Source organism: Mastigoproctus giganteus, chromosome 11 (genome assembly GCF_048544385.1).
Source record: "Mastigoproctus giganteus isolate SK-2022 chromosome 11, ASM4854438v1, whole genome shotgun sequence".
Taxonomy (NCBI): Eukaryota; Metazoa; Arthropoda; class Arachnida; order Uropygi; family Thelyphonidae; genus Mastigoproctus; species Mastigoproctus giganteus.
Window position 1 is genome coordinate 31,726,891 of NC_143585.1, and position 24,410 is coordinate 31,751,300.

At 35.1% G+C, this 24,410-nt stretch overlaps 1 protein-coding gene across 4 annotated transcripts in view; it reads right to left on the reverse strand.

Moving 5' to 3' along the window:
* Nucleotides 1-24,410, reverse strand: part of LOC150077869 (transmembrane and coiled-coil domains protein 2-like) — a 127,490-nt gene that overhangs the window by 29,728 nt on the left and 73,352 nt on the right. For 3 of the 4 annotated variants that reach the window (XM_090385418.1, XM_090385420.1, XM_090385419.1), the window contains exon 11: nucleotides 18,831-18,986. In XM_090385418.1, coding sequence (XP_090241544.1) covers nucleotides 18,831-18,986 — 156 coding nt within the window. Of the gene's footprint in view, nucleotides 1-5,869; nucleotides 6,117-18,830; nucleotides 18,987-24,410 lie in introns of all 4 variants that reach the window. The other variant, XR_016547650.1, reaches the window with a different exon arrangement.

The following is a 24,410-nucleotide window of genomic DNA, read 5'->3' on the forward strand; positions in this document are numbered from 1 at the left end:
GCCTTGAATTTATTTAAGCTGTCAACTTCTACAACAACAGGTGGAAGTTTGTTCCAGTAATCAACCACCTGCTGGCTAAAGACAAATTTCCGCACATCTATTCTACAACTCTTTCCCCAATTTGAATTTATGTCATCTCAGGCGATTAATCTGGGCAAGAGGAAGAATTTCATCAGCACTGAGCTTGCACAAATCATTCAAGGCCTTATACACCACAACTGGATCACCTCGCAGGTGCCTAGTCTCCAGACACTGAAATTTGCAAAACTTAAGCCTTTCTTCATAAGTAAAGTAAAGTGCAGCCATTATCAACCCACTACAGAATGGAAGCCTCCTCAACAATTCATGCTGAGGGAAATGGACCACAATCTGTCACGCTGGTCCAGTGCGGGTTGGCAGATCGACCGTATTCAGCAGTCAGGGGCTTGAACCCCGGTCTACTCAAAGAGCGTGTGCTACTGCACTCCTGCTCCTGACCACTTGGCTACGGAGGCCGTTTTCTTCAAAAGAGCAACCCTTTATTCCATTCACTAATCTTGTTGGCTAAAGCTACTGTATTCATTACAGTAGCTTTATATCCTTCCTAAAATGAGGCCTCCAGAACTGTATACAATAATCAAGGTGTGGCCTTGCCATTGCCTTATACAAGGGGATAATCACCTCCTTATCACTGCTAGAAACATTCCTGTATATCATTGACAAGATACCATGAGCTACTCTTGCGACCTTCTACACTGTTCAGAAAACTTCAAATATGACTGCACAATTACCCTAGGTCTTTTTCATTCTCTACCACCCCGAGTGTAGTACCACATAGTTGATATGTTACTCTGGGGTTACTGCTACCCACATGCAGTACTTTACATTTGTCAATGTTAAACTTCAGTTGCCACCTCTCAGCCCATCCGCTCAACTTTTCTAGATCCTGTTGCAGTAGCAAACAGTCTTAGTGTCATTAACAACCTTTGTGTCATCTGCAAACTTAGACATTAAGCCTGATATACCTTCATCAATATCATTAATAAATACAGAAAACAACAATGGACCCAACACTGAACCCTGGGGCACTCCAATAATAACTTTAGTCCATGAAGAGCTAATGTTATTAGTCCATTGATTACTATTCTCTGTTTTCTCCCACTCAACCATCCCTTTACCCACTGCAGCAACTTGCCCTTAATGCCACATGGCTCCAATTTGTATAGCAGTCTTCTTCCACGTGCAACAGTATCAAAAGCTTTCCTAAGATCCACGTATATAATATCAAAGTTATTCCCTACATCCAGTTCTTTTGTGACTGCATCATAGTATCCAATCAAATTGGTCAGGCAAAACTTCCCCTTAACAAAACCATGCTGTGTCCAAACTATAACTGAAGTCTTGTCTTTATGATCCTGCAGTGCTTCTTTAACCAGTGCCTCCATTAATTTCCCCAGAACAGAAGTAAAACTAACAGGTCTGTAATTACTTGTGATCCTCCTTTGTGCACTGGGGGCTCATTTGCACATCTCCAGTCCATGGGTGCCTCTCCCCTAAGTCCAAGGAAGCTCTTATAATTATGGCTAAGGGTCTGCTTACTTTCTTTGCTGCCTCCTTTAATATAACTAGATAGATCCCACCACCCCAGGTGCCTTTCTTATGTTTATCTTCAACAATTTCTCCTCCACTTTCCTCTCAGTTATTACAAAATCATCTAGCTCACTGCCAGAGTGTAGTTCACTTCTGGCATTCTCCTCCCTGAATAACTCCTCTTGTGTGAATGCAGATGCATAATACTCATTTAGTTTACTAGCAACCTGAGCAGGATCATAAACAGTTGAAATCGATATCAGGTGGACCAATCTGATTCATCCCCTTCCTTCTAGAGTTTACATAAGTAAAGAACTCCTTGCTGTTTTTCTTTGCATCCTTTGCCAAAGATTTCTAGTAATCTACCTTTGATCGCCTAACCTCCTTTGTTACTTGATTACAGACTAGCTTATATCTACCATAGGCTTCTGTGTCACCTGTTAATTTATATGTATCCCATGCATGTTTCTTCTCTGAAACACGTCTCATTAGTTCATCTGATATCCATTTAGGCCGAACAATATTTCTTAGTTGGTATGAAAAGCCTAGTAGCTTCCAATGTTAATTCTTTGAATGCTTCTCATTTAGAATTCGCTGTTGATAACATCATCAGTTGGTTCCACTGTATAGATTTTAAAAACTGTCTCAGACCACCATAGTCACCTTTACAAAAGCAAAAACCCTTCCCTTTACCCCTGATGGTAGTTACTTTGAGTAAATCTCAAATCAGCACAATGTGATCACTGCCACCTAGTGGTTCTTTTATCTGCAGATTCTTAATGCCCAAAGAATCACTACTGATAATCAGAACAAAAGTATTACATCCTCTGGTTGTAACATGTTGCTGTAGAAAACAATCATCCAACAAATCCACAAAAGCTTTGCTAGTGTGTCAGTGACCAACCCACAAGTTCCAGTCAATATCTGGGAAATTAAAATCTCCCCAATTATAAGACAATCTGATTTATGGCCCACTTTATTTCTCTGTACAGTTGTTTATTATACTCATCAGAGTCATTAGGTCTATAACACACTCCTACTCTCAATTTTGCTTTCCCAGTGCTTATGTCACACCAAACTGACACACTGCACTGTCCACCCTGTCAACTAGCTGCACTTGTTTAGATTTTGTTGTTGTTGTTTTGGTTTTTAGGAGCATTAGCAACTAAGGCCATATTGCTCCGAGGATATGCAGTGGTCATTCCTCTGACCTTTCCGCATCCTCCGTATTTGGTGGTCACGGGCTCGAACCCCGGTCTAATCAAGAAGCGTGTGCTACACACTGCCGCTCCTGCCCACCTGGCTAAGGAGGCGCCTAAATTTTGTGTTTCTTAACCAATAGCATAACTCCTCCTCAATGCCTATCCTTTCTGTACACATTGTACTCCCCAAATTCCAATTCTGCATTCTTTATATTTGTGTGACACCTCTGATATCTCGACAATATCTGTCTTTGACGTTTTGACCAACATCTCAAATTCATCAAATTTATTTACTAAACTCCTAGCATTGGTGTACACGCAAGTATACATGCACCTGTTCTTATTCTTAGCTACCCTAATACAGTCTACATATTTACTTGTTCCACGATGACTCCCAGCAGTCTCTGAAATCCCCCACACCTTGTTTTCCAGGCTGCTGCTCATTCCAATAGAAGCAGTGCAACAATCACTTTCACCTCTGGCAGCAGCTACTGTTAATTTATTAGTCTGTGTATCCCCCCTCAAGCTAGCAGTTTTCCAACCCACCTAGCACTGCCTCGATAGCATCAGCAAATATTCTTGCACCCTTTCTATTTAAGTGTATCCCATCCCTGTAGAAGCAGTCTTTTCTGTTAACAAGCACAGACCAGGCAGAGAAAAATTCTACCCCACGAGTCTTGCATAATCTTTCCAGGGCCGAATTGATTGACAAAGCTCTCATCCTATACTCCTTCTTATTGTGGCTGAGCAGATTGTAGACACTTTCAAATTCAACCCAGCCCTAACTTGCGGATAGAGGCATAAAGCATCCATTGTCTTTACCATGTCTACTACTTTGTCAGCATGTAACAAATCAACTCATAGTGAAAGGATTTTGGAGAATTTAATGCATATTTGGCTCTTTTAGAATGATTTATTGAGACATTTCAAATTTCATTAAAATCAAACCAATAGAAACCTGGCAATTATTATTTTTTTGTCTGTCCATTCGCATATAATAACTTGACTCCCACTGGGTGGATTTTCATGAAATTTTACATTGGACTCCTTTAGAAAGGTTTGTAAATTCATCCTGAATTTAAGTGAAACTGGACCATAGAAATCTGGCAATTACTATTTTTGTTAATCCTTTCACCTGTCTTCAGATAATAATTCAACTCTCAGTCAATGGATTTTCATGTAATTTTATAATTGGCTCTTTTAGAAAGATTTGTTGAACCTTCCCAAATTTTATTAAAATTAGACCAATAAAAATCTGGCAATTATTTCTTTTTTTCATATGTGTCACATAGGCTATCCACTATCTATATAGTGTAGCCGAAGCACTGGATGTTATGTTTGTTGATGTGCACTGATTGGAGGAATGAATGGGCAATATGGAGGATGCATATAAATGAAATGTTCCCTGTTTGCCCATAAGTCATTATTTTTTTGACTGTTTTTTTATAAATCATGAGTTATTACTATTTGCTAATGCACCTGGAATGTAATGCATTGTCCATTAACTAACTTGTTTTTGTACAGCGTTTTTGTTAATTGGTTTGTAACCATCAGCTGCTGAAAAATTTGTATAATACTTAAGACATCTCCTGGTACATGGCATAGCAACCACCATCATCTATAAGGTACTGCTAACTTTGTAGCACATTTTCACACTATTTAACAGAGAAACTGTGACCAAAAAATCTTTTCAGAACTCTGACAAAACATGATTGGGCAAAATGACCTCCACGCAACTATCAATATATTAATACTATATCACAATAACATTGGACAGCAGTGCTATCTCCTTCTGTAAACAGTGCAAGCCAACTTTTCCCAATATGACAGAAAAAATAAATTCCGGCTTCGATGTGTGTTATAGCAAAACTGCCATTTTCATCAGGTTCATCCATAAAAGTTTTCACAAATTTTTCTCACTGACTTTCAGAAGTGAAGTCGGCTCCCCATTAGTGGAAAAAATTAAAATAAATCTCTAAGTCTACTGCTTTCAGTAATCAGCTCTTCAGTTCTGGATAGAGAAAATGAGGGATGAAGCTGTCATGAATGGAAATATGTAGTGCAGTGTTGCAGAGCAAAGAGTTTTGAATATAACTGATTATTAGAGTAATTTACATTTACACAGAGCACAGGATGACTTTGTTCTTTTATATATATATATATACCCCTTCTCTTCCCTCCCCTCCCCATTATGATTAATTTGTTAGGTTTATGTTAAATTTTTGCTCTACAGTTTGCCATACTACTGGCATTTGCATTAATTTTTATATATAATTTCAGTAATATATATATATAATTTTTTTTTTTTTAGCCTAAAAATCTGATGTTTAGAATTGAAAACTTTGCCAACAAAGTGGAACTAACTACATGCTATTAAACAGATAGAGTTGATAAACTAAAACTTTTAATACTAAATGCAATGTTATTTTTGTGTTATCAATAAAACTTTGAACACATTTTGTAATAAGATATATGGTGAAATAATTGTGGAATGGACAATAAGAAAACAACCAATAGAACATAATCATAATGCACACACCCGGACATGAACACAGGAGGAAATATAACTTATTTCTACCTAATGCTATGTAACTTGGCACCACACATACCCACTCGTAGCTGTTGAAAACTTCACTAATTTCTTAAAAGATACATCAGGATTTTTTAATAAAGATAATTACAGCATTATACTGGTGACTCATGCATATCTAGCTTGTTCATATTTTCAAATCAATGAAGTGCAACAAGTATATAGCAGAATGGGATGGATGTAGCACCTATACTTATGAATAAAAAAATTATAATAACAGATAAGAGGAGGAGGGGAATTGAGAGAGAGAGAGAGAGAGAAGGGTGGAGTAGATTCAAAGTAACATGCATGCCTATTAGCAAAGAAAATAAAGATAGTTCAGAATAAAGAAATCAAAGCCAAAATTTTTAAATGAGGAAAAAAGCAAAGATTTTATTGCTGAATAAGAGAAAGAAAGAAAGCAAGGAGAAAGAAGAAAGAAGAAAAAAAAAAAAGAAGAATAAAAAAGGAAAAAAGAAAAGAAAAAAAAAAGTAACATCACATAACTGAAGAGGAATGCAATACTCACAACTTTCAAGGAACTGGCTTAGACAGTTGCAGAAGTGTGGATAAAGGATCACAAAACATTTCTCAGAAGGGTGTCCTTAATTATCTCACTGTAACATTAGCAGGAACAATGATGGATAGCTCCCAATAAGTAATAGGTGTATTAAGTTGTCATTGTTTTCTGTCATTTTTTGAAAAGAATACAAGTGAACAGCAAAGTCAGCCACGTGAAAAATTATATAAGTTTAAGTAATTTCCTAGAAGAGATTCTGTTAGGGAAAAAAAAGTCAAAAAGAAAAAAAAAGAAAAGATATCATATAAATGAAATCACAGATTTTTGAGCAAAGATTTTTTTGTGATTACCTACACTCAACACAAGTGTACATAATCACTTAATTTCTACTCATTTTATTCAAACTAGGTAAGACTGGCAATATCCATGACAGTTTATATTACAAAATAGGCACTGAGTTATCATTTTAGTAATAATAACTTGTGATGTATTTGGTTAGCAATAACAGAACCAAAATGGTTGCAGATAAAATTTAATTCCAAAATATAAAGTACCAATTATACTTAAAAAGTGGATCGAAGTCAACCTACAGTGCTGATAAATTAAACTATCTCAAGGTTGGTAAAACCTTATTCCTTTATGACACTCACCTGTAAAAAAGCTGCACAAGAATCTAAGTGAAATGGTTTTCAAAGGATAATGTAAAATGAATTAAGAGCTATCTAAAAATGGCTATATTAAATAATTAAAATCCCCAGAAAGGCAAAGTGCACTCTGACCTCCTGGAATGATTACTGAAATTAAAGGTGGGATAAAAATGCATCAAAAAATGAAATGAAGTTTTGGACTCAAAGCCATATTCTGTCACTATGACAAATGGAGCATGAGTGAGGAAATGGAAACTTATGTTAAACTACATAAGAGAGTCATGTTTGTGATATCAACGTGACTTATTACTGCAAACTTTCATGTGGAAATGTGATATATTCTAAGGTCCATGTGTTGGAAATATCAAGAGGTAGTCTCACATTTAGTAACACATTTCTGTGAAAGTGAAACAGTTTGATGGTCAATCCTGAGTATGTTTTTAATTTATAAGCAGAAATTTAAGGACGATGTTGGCTTATTCAACTCATGGGAAGGGGGTGGTGTACTTTGTAACTCTGATATGTCCACTGAGTTTTTGGCCATCATTTCGAGCTCTGATTTTGAGTAATCTGAGGCAAAACTACATGATGATAATACATCTCTTTTTGTAGCTCATATTCATTAGAATGAATTTTTTTGTGGGTAAATCTTGAAATTCAGTAAGATATACAATGCTTTAATTTATATCTGTAGCATTTTCACATTTAGTGCAATTAAACACTTCACACAAAAATTTCTAAATCAGGTAGAGAAAAATTTGATGCTTGTGTTATAAAAACCTTCCTTGAATGAAGAGAAAATTGGCTGTCAAAAGATAGTGTAACATGATGTGTAATCTTATTAAAACCATTGTGCCTCAAATTATATATATATATTTTTTAATATACAGAAATTTCTGTGTTGAGATCATTTAAACTATTTTTTTCAACAGGCATATTATGGTGAAAATGGCAGTGAAGCTATTTTCCTGTATGTGTGGGTTTCTCAATATTGTAGTTATCAAATGGCTATTATTTCTTGTTTTAACTTCATGGATGTTCTCATAGTTGGATCACTTGATGATATAAATTTTTGCTTTTATGATATAAATTTGCTTGATGATATAAATTTTTGCTTTTGGTTTAATGTTGCAGGCTTAATTCTTTTTATAAAAGAACTAGAGAATGAAGGCAGCATAAACTTCTTCAAATTTTATCATAAGACACATTTGTGTCTTCTGAGGATAAGTGCATTTTTTTTTTTTTTACAAAGTTTGAACTTTAAATGTTTGGTTTTTATTTATATTAAACATTTATTTATTTAATTTGGTTTCCCCATTATATTAATACTACAGCAGAACCTTGATTATCTGTGTCTTGATCATCCATGCAATTGATTATCTATACAACCCTCCCCCTTTTAATTTTTATCTAAACTTGTGCTTTGTGAGAGTCATAATTTTATTTTTTATTTATTTATTTAGAATTTAGCTGAGTGTTGAATTTAGTGGATAGTTGAATGTAACTTGTAAAGAGCAAAGGAACACAGACTGCAATATTTCTAAAATAAATGCACATGGGGGTCCATAATGCATAAACTTCTCCTCCCTACATACTTATGCAATTATTTTCATTGAAATGGTAGAAGTGTCAAACTGCTTCTTACTCTGTACAGATCATTTAGTTATAAAATGTTGACTAACCATAAATGTGTGTTATTTTTACATTTAAGGAAAATTACAAACAACAAAAAAAAAAAAAAAACCTTCAAAACAAGAAAAAAAAAACTAATATCAGATTACTACTTGTAAAGTTAATTTTATCTTCTATTCTTGTTTTCAAAAAAAAATGTAAAATTAAGTTACAAAAAAAATCTATATATAGTACATACAAATCATGTCTTTCCCTTCCATAAATTGATTATACATACCTGTACTGAACAAAAATTGGAAATTTCCTGTGAATAAATTGTATTTTTTTATCATCATATTTTTGGATTAACTGGCATCCTGCTCCCCATCATTATTAGCTTGAATAATCAAAATTCCACTGCATTGTATAAACTTCATTAAAGGGATCACATAAGTTGAGTTTTTAACTTTTTGAACTACGTTATGTAAGTTGAGTTTTTAACTTTTTCTTCCCTTCTGTAACACTATGTAATATAGGCTTTGACTCCCACCTCCCTCATTATTACACGTAGCAGCAGGCAACCCATGCCTCTACATCATAACATTTTATATGCTCCCCCATTCTGAGTAGTATGATACCAATACCTGTAGTGAAACTGCCCATAACCAGTCATAAAATGATGAGTTGTGGGCTAGTTTAATTATAGATACCTTTGTAACTTTCAAAAGAAATCATCCATGTTGAAGTACATTACACAAATCTTTCAGGGAAAGTACATTACACAAATTAATTCCTTCAATCTTAAGCATTTTTGCATTATGGGCAATTCAATAGAACTTATAAACCAACCTTTCATACCCACAAAACTTTCTGGGTGCAGAGTATTGATTTATACTTCTCAAAAAAGTATATTTAAAAATATATTATTATAAAGCTCCAGTTTTTGGTAAATTGTATTCAATATGTTTCTGCTTTAACACACAAACTTTCAGGTTTGAATCTATTGTACAGCACAGATCAAAGACTACTCCTTCCAGTGAACAGAGAATTCTGCACAGCAGCACAAATCTAGACTTTTATAGTGGTAATACAGCTGTTATCAATCTGCATACTAGTCAATTTAGTAAGATATTCTGTTGCATAATTAGCTACTTATCACCTTCTGACTAATGTTTGGTTGGTATTTTTATTATTTGTATTTATTGATAGTTTATGAATCTTTTGTATTAATCTGAATAACGCCTATTTTATTATTATCATCAGTTTTATTTCATTTGTAGTTTGTAATATTATTTTTAACATCTTATATGTGTGTTAAATGAATATACAATAAATACTACAGTAAAGTATGTTCTCTATTCTCTCTCTCTCTTTCTCGTACTCCCTCCCTTTACACCCACTCTCTTGCATAAAATATATTAAAATCAAAACTATCCCTTAAACAGCATATTTAAAAACATACTATTATAAGGTTTTAGTATGGGATGCAAACAACAAGCATTACATTATCTCTTATGGATAAACTGGATTCAATTAATGTGTTTTGGCTTTATGTGCAACTTTTCAGGTTTGCATCTATTGGAATGGATAAGTAACTGCTCTATAGTTTGGATAGGAGAAAATCCTTGACACTGTTGAGAGAAGAGGTTTAGTTCTTAGCTTGGTGCTGCCCAATGATGGCCAGCAACTAATTTCTTGTAGAGTTTTACCTTTTTTGACCAATCACAAAGAAATGTAAAAATTTCTCTTTTGATAAGAGATTTTCAATGCCTTCACAATGCTTTGATGGACACTACCATCAATCACAGGACAATTATTTTGTTTGGTGAATAATGCAAACAAAGTTATTTGATTAAAGCACAACAACAGTATGAAAAATGCCACTTGGTGAGTAAATAACGATGCTCTTTATATCGAGCAAATATCTTTATGATATTGAGTTAAAAACAAATTGTCATATCAGTAAATAAATAAATGTAATGATGTTTTCAAAAGCATTTGCAAACTCATCGTAGAGAAATGTAAAAACTGTTATTTTGGAAAATTAGCTGCTGCTCTTTCAAATACAAATGCCAAGGCAACTTGCAGTAGAATTAAGCCTAGGTGGTGGTGTCAGAAAGCCATGAGCTTTCTCATACTACTATTTGCTATTAACTTGGGAAGGGTTAGCATAATTGACATATAGGTCACTGAGAGAGAGGCTTAGCTTCCTTCAATGCTCAGATGTTAGCATTACATCTTGCACACACTACTAGATGCATAATTGTTTAGATTGTGTTATACTGACATATTTTAATTTAATAGTATTGCAACTAATCTCCCTATATTTGACCAGCTTAATATGGAAATGAAATAGCATTTCTCATATCTTGTTAAAATATCTGATGTGATTAACTGAGATTGCAGTTTGATAGGATTAATCACAGCTTTCCCCAATTTATTTATTTATGAATCAACAGAACAGGAACAAACCTTAACTAACAATGCTGATATGTATAATTCTTGACTAGTATGAACATGGAAATGAATTAGAATTCTCCATATTTTACTAGTTAAGATATTAGAAAGCTGTGAATAACTTAGATTGCACTTATTTTTGACTAGGGGAAACCATAATTTTCCTAGTGTGATATAGGAATCAATTAGCACTTTAAGTATATTTTCTAGTTAAAATATCAAATAGTTGCAATTAACTGACATTGTAGTTTGTAGGTCACAAGTACACTTTTACCCAGTTTTTGGCCATCAGTATTCCCCATATCTCACTACTTAAATATTACAAAAATATTATTAGCCCTTCCACACGTCACACAGTACAATGATCAGCCTTTTTCATGTATCCAGAATATATATGTACATTTTAAAGGTTGCTTTAAACAATGTCACTGTTAATATATGAATTTTCTTGAATTTTTTTTCAACTACTTGTTCAGAGTCCTCCAGGATAGTATAGCGGTATTGTTACTTGCCAGTCATTTGTAGAGGTGTGGGTTCAATCAAGGTTAATAGTAGCTAGCTGACCTCAGAGTAGAAGGAGGGCACCATTTACCCCATGAGGGTAAATGCTACATGTGGCCTAAAATCTAACAAGAGGAAGAAGTCATTGCTTATCTGTTTCCACCAAATTGCAAATAACAGTTTATAACAGATGGCAACATGAAAAAAAACTTTGAGAATCAGAGGAGGAAACTGAACCAATTAATCTTAATTATCCAAATGATAACAGATAAATTACATATCTGAAATTGAAGAAATTTTCTCAAATTCAGATCTAAAAGTTGATGAAACGGAATAGTGATACATAAATAGTAGAAGGTATTTTTGCATCGAAAAATAAATGTTTTTCAAGATAAACTACCATTAACACAAGTGTTAGAATGGAATTATTCTAACACTTTACATACCACTATAAATATTTTAATAAATGAGAATCACATTACAAACCCTTTATCATATCCTTGTACATATGCACAATGTTAAGAACAAGGATTACAAATTTGCTTTTCTCAAACTGCAAATCTCACATCGTAAGAGGCTTCTTTAATCCAGTGTCTAGCATTAGCATTCTCAGCCTATTGTTCACCAGCATCTCCCCCCCCCACGAACATGCTCCTTTAATCCTTACTTAATTTTATTGTTGAAAATCCATTCCACAGTTCCTCTATTCCCCCCCCCCCATTTCTGTTTAAACACTAAATTTCTCAATGTGAAAGGTTTCTTTTATTTTTCTTTTTTCAAAGTCTTCTCCTCACATTACCAAAAAGTTCCTATCACTATACCCTTAGTGCACCATGGCAGGTATCTGTCAATTCAGATTCTTTGGTGTTTCCTTTAGCCATGTGTGTGTTTGTCACATTATGTATGCAAGTTTCAAATCTTCCTGTCTTCCTATGTGTACCTTACCACATTTACACTATTTTTTTTTTTTTGTATATTACATGTCTTCTAATATAATCTGATGTCAGCTCTTTGAATAAACTCCCAATCTTATTAATTGGCTTAAAGATCACCTGAAGCCTGTACTTTTTTACAGAATTTTTTTTTGTTGAAACCTTTTATGTGCAGAACCACTATTGATTTTTTTAAATCCATATGCTGTGTTATGTTATTGTTTATTTTGATCAAATGTTTTTCTATGGTCTTGTTGATTAAATGCCTTGGGTACCAGCTATTTAACAGTGTTGTTCATCTGCTATTTTTTTGTTGTTGTTATCAGAAATTTTCAAACAGCTACTCATTAAAATTTTTATTTATTAACATATTTATTAAAATATTTATTGTGGTTATAAAGTATTAGAACAGTTTATTGCTTGATAGATATTACCTGCAAAGAAAATGCTTCCTTTAAAGAAATGATTAAAACAATGAGCTTTTTACGCCTTTTTTTTTAACAGTTTCAAAAAAAAACCTGATTTTATTTTTGACAATACCTTTACTCTAACATTGGGCAATCAAACCAAAAGGAGAACAATTCAATCCTGAAAGGTATTTATAAAGGTAAAAAGTTTTAGTTTTTTAAAAACTCTTTAAAATTCTATGCAGAAACTCACTCCACAGAGTCTGCTACTATTGGAAACTCACTAGACTTTGCACACATTTAGAAAATTCACTGATGAAAGGGTAAACTGATTACTGGATTATGAAGTTGAATAGTCCTTATTCATTTCAATGATCTGATATCACATAAATAAAAAAAAATTCATATTTCATACAAGGAAAGCAAACTATATATTACAAACATCATAAATATTTTGAATAACAATTAACATTCACTGAAAAACTTCATTAAGATTATTACTAAATATAATACCACTCTTATATCACGTGAAATTAATAATATAGTTTATTAAGCTATTCGCCTAAACTACTATATATTAAGGTAACGTTTAAGGTATCTTACTGATACCCATCATCAGACCATGCTGACGGGAGAACAAAAACAGATACAAATGTGAATACAATTACCTTACAATTACGTGCAAATAAACAATTCTAAGTTTGGATTATTGTTACAATAGAATCACATATTAAATTAAGTAAATACAAAGAGATTAAATTCTTACCTGCCAACAGATTCCTCTTGCCAATGGTTCCCATGAAACCTGATGTGCATACAGACAGGAGGCCTGCCAGCAGTTAATTTATAGATGAGGGATTAATTCCAATAGCCAATAGAATTGTGCCAGGATTTTTATCCTTGATCCAGGATTCTTGTGTAGTGGACTCCTGAAGTGACATTTGTGCTCCTACTCTGTTTTTTATCCTAGAACTGGAGCTTTTTTGAGGTGACCTTTGTGCTCCTACTCTGTTTTTTATCCTAGAACTGGAGCTTTTTTGAGGTGACCTTTGCTCTCCTACTCTGGACATCAGGGTTATGTTATTGTTTCATAACATAACCCTGATGTAAAAATCAGGGTTGGTTTCCAGGCTGGTTCTGGTAGGGGTGGTAGGGGTTGTATGTGGGTTACTCCTCTGGACAAGTGGCCTATTTTCTTTTCCTGCTTTCTCATTTCTTCTATTTTCTTTTTAAAAAGATGACAATATTGTGGGTTGAACTCGACTCCCTTTTTGTTTTCTATTTTCTGTTTTCTATTGATGGCTTAAGCTCCAAATATTTTAATGAAAAAACCTTCTTTGAGTTTCCATCTGTTGTATTGCCTATCTGTAGAAGGGATTCTGGTATTCTTGAAATCCTAAGTGTCACCACAATGGAAAGCATGGAGGGCTGTGTCGGACTGTAGAAATAATGTTGTTGTTGTTTGTTTGTTTGTTTGTTATTTGGTTTTTAGGAGTATTAGCAACTAAGGCCATATTGCTCCGGGGATATGTGGTGGTCATTCCCTGATCTTTCCGCATCCTCTGTATTTGGTGGTCAAGGGCTCGAACCCCAGTCTAATCAAGAAGCGTGTGCTATGCACTGCTCCTGCCCACCTGGCTACAGAGGCACCCACTGTAGAACTCTCCCATATTGTACATCTTTTATGTGCTCTTTTATTCTATATTATAGATGTCTGTATGTTTCTCCTGTGTATTTATCCCCACACCTACATCTATTTTATAGATAAGGAAATCTAGGATTGTCGGGGTTGTTGGATCGTTGTTTTACAATCTGCTTGATGGAGGCTGAACTTTTGAAAAAATGAGATACCAAATTTTTTGGCTTCTTTAGCTATTTTGGTGCTGACTGATGGTATGTACAGTATACACATGGATGTTTTTGTGGATCGAATGGAAATTAATCAGATCATGTTCGAAAATTCGCTTTTGTTAAGGTTTGTCTTTAATTCTGCCAGGTTTTTATTATAAGTACAGTCAGTTCTGCTATAACATGCATTTTGGCAATGTGAATTTGCTCCAACATGGCTGATATATTAGGTAACAATGCAGATATAATGCGATTTCTGCATTGTCTCGTGCGTGATTTTGTTTGGAAGTAACACCAGGTGAAAACCGAGCAAAACCCGGCACCAAGCTGAACACATAGTGACCTGTGCAGCAATACACAAGTTCACGAAGCTTAAAAAAAATGTTATTATTATTATTATTTGGTTTTTAGGAGCATTAGCAACTAAGGCCATATTGCTCCAGGGATATGCAGTGGTCATTCCCTGACCTTTCTGCATCCTCCGTATTTGGTGGTCACGGGCTTGAACCCCAGTCTAATCAAGAAGTGTGTGCTACGCACCGCTGCTCCTGCCCACCTGGCTACGGAGGCACCCTTAAAAATGTAAAATGTGAGAGAGGTATATTTCTTTTATTCCTCTTTTATTCTGCATTATAGACATCTGTATGTTTCTCCTATGTATGCATCCCCACACCTACAGTCTATTTTATAGATAGGACCTCTAGGATTGTCGGGGTTGTTGGATTGTTGTTTTACGATCTGCTTGATGGAGGCTGAACTTCTGAAAAAGGTGAAGTTACCAAATTTTTTGGCTTCTTTAGCTATTTTAGTGCTGGCTGATGGTATGTACAGTATACATATGGATGCCTTTCCTAACTATATTAGATCTAAGTACAGATCAACTACAGTCCGTCTCATTCACAAATTTGAAAATCTGAGTGTAAAAATTACGAAACAAAAATGTGGGCATAAATTTCTCATCACATGTAGAAATGAAAAACTTACTCCAGCTAGTCTTAACATCAAAGACCCCATTAAAAATAACTTTTTGGAAAAAATCATTAACATTAGACATTTAAAACTATTACAGAGTGCAATTAGACAAATCAGATTAGACATAGCCAAAGTCACAGGTACAGTCAGTTCTACTATAACACGGAACATGTTCCTAAAAATCATCACATTATGGTATTTCACGCATTAAAAACAACAGGGCTTATGGGAAAAACAGGGATGGGGCAGAGCACTCAAAAAAAAAAAAAAAAAAAAGAAAAAAGAAAAAAAGTTTGGTCTGGTAAGTAAAACACTAAAAAAAGTTAGAAACCCAATAAAATTGCTAACACAGGTTTAAACATCTTCAATTTCTAATAAATAAATAAATAAATATTACAGTAAATATAGCACTGTAATATATACATACTAATTAATATTTCTGTTCACTGACATTTATTTTATTTTATTTTTTTGGGATTTTAAAATTTAAAACAGTAAAAAAGATAAGCAATCAAAAACGAGGAATGCAGCACACACAAATTGCACAAGTGAGATACGCAGTATCAGTTTTGCACGTTAAAAATAGGAAGCTTAAAAAATAGGAATGAAGAGAAGATTTTGAAAATTTTTTGTTTTTTATATGATTGAAAATTTAAGCAAGGGTAAACACATTTCACCATAATAAAGTAAAAATTCACAGAATTCCAGCTATCAGTATTATTGAAAATGCAATAAAATCCAGTTTACTACCCGTTTATAATAGGTTGCACTAACAGAAAAGCCCAATAAACTGGGAACTGCAAATTCTTTTTATTGTTTTATGGTAGTGACCTCCAGAAATGTGCTCCTCTGCTCACGCTATTATGCCTCACGAAATTTCTATTCGAACTTAAAAATGTGAGCTCATGAAAACATTAGTCGGCCTACAATATCTTGTGAATACAGAGAATGACGACAGTGTCTCTCTGACCAATAACTACAGTAAATGGGAAAAATAACTCTCTAACATCTGACATTTTTTAAGCTCCGTGAACTTGTATGTATTGCTGTGCAGGTCGCTATGTTCAGTTTGGTGCCGGGTTTTGCGTTCACCTGGTGTTACTCACAGACAAAATCACGCATGAGCCAATGCGAAAAAACTCTAGAAGGAAGGGGATGAATCAGATTGGTCCAATTAACATAGATGGTTCGACTATTGATGATCCTGCTCAAGTAGCTGAAAAACTGAATGAGTATTTTGCATCTACATTCACACATGAGGAGTTATTCAAGGAGGGGAATGCCAGAAGTTTATAAACTCTAACAGGGAGATAAATGATTTTGTAATAACTGAGAGCAAAGTGGAGGAGCAATTGTTGAAGTTAAACATAAGAAAGGCATCTGGGGCAGATGGAAACTATCCAGTTATAATGAAGGAGGCAGCAAGGGAAGTAAGCAAACCCTTAGCCATAATTATGAGAGCATCCTTAGAGTCAAGGGAGGTCCCCATGGACTGGAGATGTGCAAATGTATCCCCAATTCACAAAGGGGGTTCAAAGGGTGACACAAATAATTAATTATAGACCTATTAGTTTAACTTCTGTTCCAGGAAAAATAATAGTCACTGGTTGAAAAGATGATACAGGATCACTAGACAAGGCAGCAGTAATAGTTCAGACACAGCATGGGTTTGTTAAGGGGAAGTCTTGTCTGACCAATTTGATTGGACACTACGATGTGGTCATAAAGGAACTGGATGCAAAAAATAATTTTGATATCATATACTTGGATTTCAGGAAAGTGTTTGATACTGATGCACCTGGAAGACTGCTGTACAAATTTGAGCAGTATGGAATTAAGGGCAAGTTACTGCAATGGATAAAGGTTGAGTGGGAGATTGTAGAGAGTGGTAATAAATGGACACTGCTCTACATGGACTAATGTTATTAGCGGAGTCCCCCAGGGTTCATACAAAGGTTGCCAGGGTTATAACGACAGTAAAGACAGTATGTTACTGCAACAGAATCTAGAAAAGTTAGGCAGATGGGCTGAGAAGTGGCAACTGAAGTTTAACATTGACAAATGCAAAGTACTCCATATGGGTAGCAGTAACCCAAGCGAAATGTACCAACTGTGTGGTACTACACTCAGGGAGGTGGAGAATGAAAAAGACATGGGGGTAATTGTGCAGTCAAATATGAAGTTCTCTGAGCATTGCAGATGGGCTGCCAGAGCAGGTCATGGAGTTTTGTCAATGATATATATGAATTTTGTTAGCAGAGACAAGGAGGTGATTATCCCTTTGTATAAGGTAATGGTCAGGCCACACTTTGAGTACTGTATACAGGTCGGGAGGTCTCATTTTAGGAAAGATGTAGAGTTGCTAGAACGAGTACAGAGAAGGGCAACAAGACTGGCGAAAGGAACAGAGGGTGCGCTTATGAAGAAAGGATTAAGTTCTGCAAGTTGCAGCAGCTGGAGACTAGGCACCTGCGAGGTGATCTGATCGAGGTGTATAAGGCCTTGAATAGTTTGAGCAGTGCTGATGGGATACTTCTGCTCGCTGAGATTAACCTGGGGGGCATAGATTCAAACAGGGGAAAGACAGTTGTAGAATAGATGTGTGGAAGTTTGCCTTTAGCCAGCGGTAGTTAATTGCTGGAACAGACTTCCATCTGTTGTTGTGGAATTTGATAGCTTAAATAAATTTAAGACAAACATTTGGAGTGATCGATGGGTGAAATGGGAAGGTTTTTTTTTTTTTTGGCTGATGCTGTATAAGCTAGTTTTCTTTCATCAATATGCCTCAACTAATGCTAATTATTATTATTATTTGCTATATGGTGCAAAGAAGCTTGAGGCTTATGCTGCACCAGCAAAAAAAATTCCCAAGTTACCCTGAGCAAGAGAGAGAGAGAGTCAGAAATAGAAGAGAATCACCAAGGAAGAGAACAATGATGATATAATTCTTCTCTTCCCTGAATGTGTCAAGCTCATACTCACCAGATGTGAGCCCCTGGGGTGATACTAATATTGGTAATTGTATTCAAATTTGTAGCCCTTTCTATTTTTGTTTCCCGACACAGTCTGATGATGGAATCGGTAAGATACCTTTTTTTTTTTTTTTTTTGGTAGTTGTTGGCGCATCGGCTTCTGTGGCCATGCACCTCCCAAGGTTTTTGCAGTACTTTGATCCAAGCCCGAGGCAGGATTCAAACCCGCGACTTTTGGGTTGCTAGGCAGGTACTTTACCCACCCGGCTAGCCCGGTCAGCGGTAAGATACCTTAAAGGTTATCTTAATGTATAATAGTTTAGGCGAATAGCTTAATAAACTATATTATTAATTTCACATGGTATAAGAGTGGTATTGTATTTAGTAATAAACTTAATGGAAAACAACCACATAATGTCCTTCCCTAACTATATGAAAAATTTCGCTAAATAACAATAGTTCTCTTCACAGTTGCACAGTTAGCAGTGCATGCATGGGATACTGCTGATGGTTGAACAATGCAGGATGTTATGCCACACCCAGTGACCTATACAGCAGTTATGCCAGATTCTCACCAAACTAAACTGCACTTATTTTGTTTAAATATTTTGATTTCAACTTACCCTGGTCTGGCAACTTTCTAACACTTCATGAACATCTCTCAATCGTTCTTCACTTTGATATTGAACCTTTTCCTCCATATCAGTTAGTCCTTGTCTGAGATTCTCTATTTCATTTTGATGAAGTTCAATCAAATCATTCAATTGTATTTCTAAATGCTGGAAAAAAGAAGTCAGAGATTTTAATATTTGCTCATTTAAAAAAATTAAACTTTTTTTATCTAGATCACACAGAACCTTAGGGTTTCCAGATAATCAAAAATTACAGATATTTGATATCTAGGATTCAGATATCAAATATCTGAATATTCAGTATAAATATCAAATATTTAGTATAAATATCAAATATTTAGTATATCTAGAATTCTGAACTACAACTATCCATTCAGAACTATCACAGAAGCTAACAAATGCCTTAAAAAGTGTGTAAAAAATCATAAAAATATTGAGTACTGCTTCTTCAATTAATAATGGTTCAGAAATAAAGTTTCCTTTAGAAGGTTCTGGAATCATATTAAAAACAACAAATGTATTATATAGATATCAACTGGGAAAGATGAGTTAGTGAATTGTAAAAGAAAGAAAGAAAGAAAGAAAGAAAGAAAGCAAGCAAGCAATAATAATAATTTTAAAAAAGTTTCTATTAGTGAGATGTCAATGTGAATTTTAGTAACACTCCATTATGGTAATGACCTTTGACTCGAATCACTATCTGTACTGAAGTATGACTATACAAAAATCAGATAACAAATGTTTATTAGATAAAGAGTAGTATATACCACAACAAAGTTGTCATACTTACCTAACACAGCATGTTTTTGCCAACATTACACTTTTTACTTCTTGAAGGACTTTATTTCATGTGAAAACACTGGTACAGAAAATACAGTAGCGCACAATGTTATCACTGTTAGCATCATCTAAAGCTGTTATATACAGTGAATGTACGTCACTATGGTAGTACAAATCAGTCCTCCTAGATTATCAGCATTTTGTTCACTATTTCCTTCCATGTGATCCTATTTTGTGTTATTTTAATCCTAGCCAGAGTAACCCCTCTTTCTTCTAATGCATGCTTGGCACCATTGATTGCCATCTTCCCTCTAGACTTGCTACTATTAATTTTACTTCAAATATTTGTCAGGCTAATCTTATTTCTCCCATCTTTTCTGTGTGTTATGATTTGGTATGTGTTATCTGAAGTTTTTCCTTATTTACAAATTTTTAATACATTTTTGCCAATGATTCCATCTGTTAGATTTAATATTTTTCTTAAAACTCTAATTCTTGAAGGTTACAATTTTTGACCAATTTCTTTATTTTTCTTTTTGATGTTGGTGTTGATTTTTTGGTGCATCAGCAACTTAGGCCATACTGCACCACTGTGTATTGTGTGTGTACAAGTGGGTGTTCATGAGTTGATTTTATGTTTTGTGGACTGAAGACCCTGGAAAAACTTGCAGAGAAAAACCACAGCCCCCTTACTGAGATCATCACTCTTCAAACTCTGATTGAAGAGGCCTTTAGAAATTATCAATAGAAATCCAACCCAGACCTCTCCAAATGAGTGACATAGCTAAACCACTTATTATTCATCATTTCTTACCCGGTTGCACAGGTTTAAAATAAGTTTAAAAATTGTGTTATGAATAGTTAGTTTAGTCTTTTGCTTAATTTCTCCACTGCTCCGAATGCATATGTTTAATTTCTTTCCTACACTTCCTACTTTATTTATTTTCATGTTTAATCTTCATTAAAATCTGTTCCTAGATACTTAGAATTACCAACTTGTTCTGACTTTTAGTTATTCTATAATCTATAAATTTTTCTTGTCCCTTTCTCTTGCTCTCTCAAAAGTTCTTGAGTCTGCAAGCTGCTATATTACAGTGCAATATCATGTGCATATAACAATGATCCAATTTTTACACCTCTCATATTAACCTTTGTTGGTAACTTACATTCTTTTATTTAGTAGTTATGAAAATCACAAAAAAAAAAAGAAGTGACAATGAGGTTTCAGCTTTTGTTTTTGAGTAACCAATTTTCATGCCAAATTGTCTACAACCTATATCTAACTTATTCAGAAATACTTCAAGATCTTGTAAGCCACTACTTAGGGCACAATATCTGCATATAATTCAATTTTTATGTCTTCCACACTATCCTTTGTCAGTAGCTCATTCTTTTATAAAATAGTCCATGAAATTTATAAAGATAAATTTAAAATGTAAAGGCTGAAGTACTTTAATGTAAACACTTGGGTGAATGGTTTCAATAATGACAACACTGAATTGCATTAGGATAGCATAATTTAGATAATTTAATACACTAATTAATTACATAGAAATTACCTTGCATTTCAGAATTCTATGGCTTGTATATGGAAGGCCTCTGAGGTAAATACATGAGAACATATCTAAAAAATGAAATCACTAATTACAACTACAAACTGCATAAAGAAAAAAAAGAAGCACTGTATTTCAGTTTCTTTCTGAATGCTATAGCTTTGCAGGATTAAAGAATTCTACAGATCCATCCAATAGTTGTCCAATGGGTGAAGCTTTTTTGCAACTAACCATGCAGACCATTGGGGCAGAGGGAGCTTAGGCACATGTTCCAGCTGTTAGTTCAGACGCATAGCTTTCTGATACCCTTGTCAGGTGATGAAGTTTGATATAGTGGTCACTGGTATTACTGCTGCTCAGGAAGTTGTGCGTCAAAGATGCAGTCTCATTCTGGGTGGGCCTTATATATCCTGGAATATGGTTATCCAAGTTGGGGCTGGTCACCCTATCTATATTTCTATTAACAATACTGGTGTATTGTTAATAGAAACAATTTGTATATGGAAGGATTTTATGAAATTTCTTTATTTCGGATGGAGGGATATGTTGAGAACTGTGGAGTTTCTGATATTGAAACTATGATAATCTGAGATTGCATAGTGTGCTATATTGCCTCTTCTTGCGTGGTAGATATCCTATGCAGACTGTGAAGACTAACTAAACTGATTTTTGATTAATGGTTGAGCTCATTTATGATGTGCACTCATTGTGAGAAAACCATGATCTGATTTGATATCAGGGTTTGGTGGGACATCATCACATGATGGATGCCACAAAGTAAATCACCGGGTCTTGCTAGAGTCGAGCAGTCATGGTGGAGGGTTAGGTACAGCTGGTGTGGAGCCATTTTTGATGTAGGATTAAATAGAATGGTGGGCCTTTGAACCTGTAAATGTGCTTTCTGCAAGAGTAGTTGGAAGCATATTTTATGAGGAATTGATTTTTCAAAGATTTTCTCAAACATCTGGTGAGAGATGAGGTATACGATAGGTGTGTGTGTAACGTGTAAAGTGTGTTTAGTGTGTGTGTGTGTGTGTGTGTGTGTGTGCGCGCGCGCGCGTGCATGCGTGCAGGGTGAGTAAAGTGAGCAGATTGTCAGGATTGCTCTAAGCTAGGGAAGCTAATCCTCTAGCCACAGATCTCACAGTGAGGCAGATGTGAAGAGAACAATGAACTTGTAAGAGGAGCCATCTTTTGTCTGTGAGCGAGGGAAGACCCAGGATGCCTTTGGTATGGAGCTGGGATAGCATCCTGAGTTTGTGGATTGCCCACCTGAGGAGCCAGAAATCTGCTGCAAAAATCTGTTTAATGGCCATTAGAACTGGTCAATACTCAGATCTCTGCTCAAGGATCTGGACGGCACTAATCAAGGTCTACTAATAAAGTAGCAGTAGTTTAGGGGTGGGAGTAACCAACTTCACATATTTCATTGTCGTGGCCTTATCTGGAATGTAATGTAAGTTCTGTTTTGCTCTCCACTTAAGGTATGCAGCATGACCAAAAATGCTACACCTACTGCTGTATTGTGATGGTTGAATCTCAGCTTGACATCAAGATAAACCCCAAATCAGTAGGTGCTGCTGGAACAAAGGCTTTAATAATGAGATAAATGGCTAATGAGAGAAGTATGTTGCTGATATCTCCTGTTATCTCAACAAGATTTCCATTGGTTTTGATGGGAGCAAGAATTTTCAAATTATCAGCAAACATTTAGTACATTTGTTATTGGGCTACAAATGAGAAAATCACAGTAGTAAAGAGGGGGCCAGAGAGGACCACCACCATATGATTCACAGATATCTGCTTGATATATACTTTTGCTTCATAACAAAGTCAAATTCAGCAGTCAAGGAGGAAGAATGAAAAGAAATGCTGTACATCTCTGCCTGAAAGCGGTCTTCAAGCAGACACTGAAGAGAAGGCATCAAAAGCTCTTTTGGAATTTGGTGTCAATGTAAGTGACAGCAAGTTCTTTATGCTCAAATGAGAATGGATGCTGTGGTAGGGGTGGTGGCCACGTGATTAGTAACCTTTTAATCTGTAGGATAATTAGAAATAAATTTCAGAAGGGGCATCTGGAGATACCTGCTTTGTGAAAACAGGAAGAACTCTTGAATTTCAGAAGGCTTAATTAAGCCTTCTGAAATTAAGCTTAATTAAGCCTTCTGATATAGGTCTAAAGTGCTTTTATAGTGTTAGTGTTCTTTTGGAAATGGTCTCGTCAGGTAGATTTTCCATATGTGAAGGAAAATGCACTGAGAGAGCACAGCACTAACGATGTAGAATGTATGGTTCAGGGCATCTCAACATAACCTGGGGTAGTAGTAGTAGTGGCATGTGATGTAAGAAAGCAAGTGTATGAGCTTATGCAGCATCAGCCAAAAAAAAAAAAAAAAAAACACACCATTCCCTCCAAATGCCTGTCCAGTTCCTCCTTAATTTATTTAACCTATCAACTTCCACAACGACAGATGGAAGTTTGTTCCAGCAATTAACCACTCACTGGCTAAAGGCAAATTTCCGCACATCTATTCTACATCTGTCTTTTCTTAATTTGAATTTATGCCCCCTTAGATTCGTAATCTGAACAAGTGGAAGGATCCCATCAGAATTCAGCGTGCTCAACCCATTCAAGGGTATGCTGTCTATACCTACTGCTTAAGTTCAGGGTTGCTATGTGTTGCTTACATATGGATATTAACATCAGAGTAGTATCCACCACACCAGTGGGTATGCAATTAAGGTCAATTTGGAATCACAATATGATCGATTATGTTATGAAGTCTGTCCACACCTCTGGGAATCAAGATGATCTGGGAAGCAAAACTAAGACTGAATAAAAGATTGAATAAGACTGAATAAAACTAAGGCTAAAACTGAATAACATATCTTTCCACTATATGTATATGATCAAAATAACTCTCACCAAGAATTTATGCCAGTTGAATAGGGCATAGGCCCTTGAGAAGGAAATTCTGTCACTGATGTTGCTAGATTATTTCCAATCTTTTTGGCTGCTTTAGTTAAAAATACTTGTTAAGATCCCCATGGAGGGGTTCACCATGCTCCAGAGTTCCCACGCTAGATTGTGAAAGTTTTTGAGGTTGTGTATTGTTACTTGGTAATCCATTCTGTTAATAAGTTGACTACTAGTTGGACCTTTCAAGATTTGATGTCAACCCATAGGATTAAGGGTACTGCTATAATTTTTGACTTATCAAACAGCAGCCAAAACTAT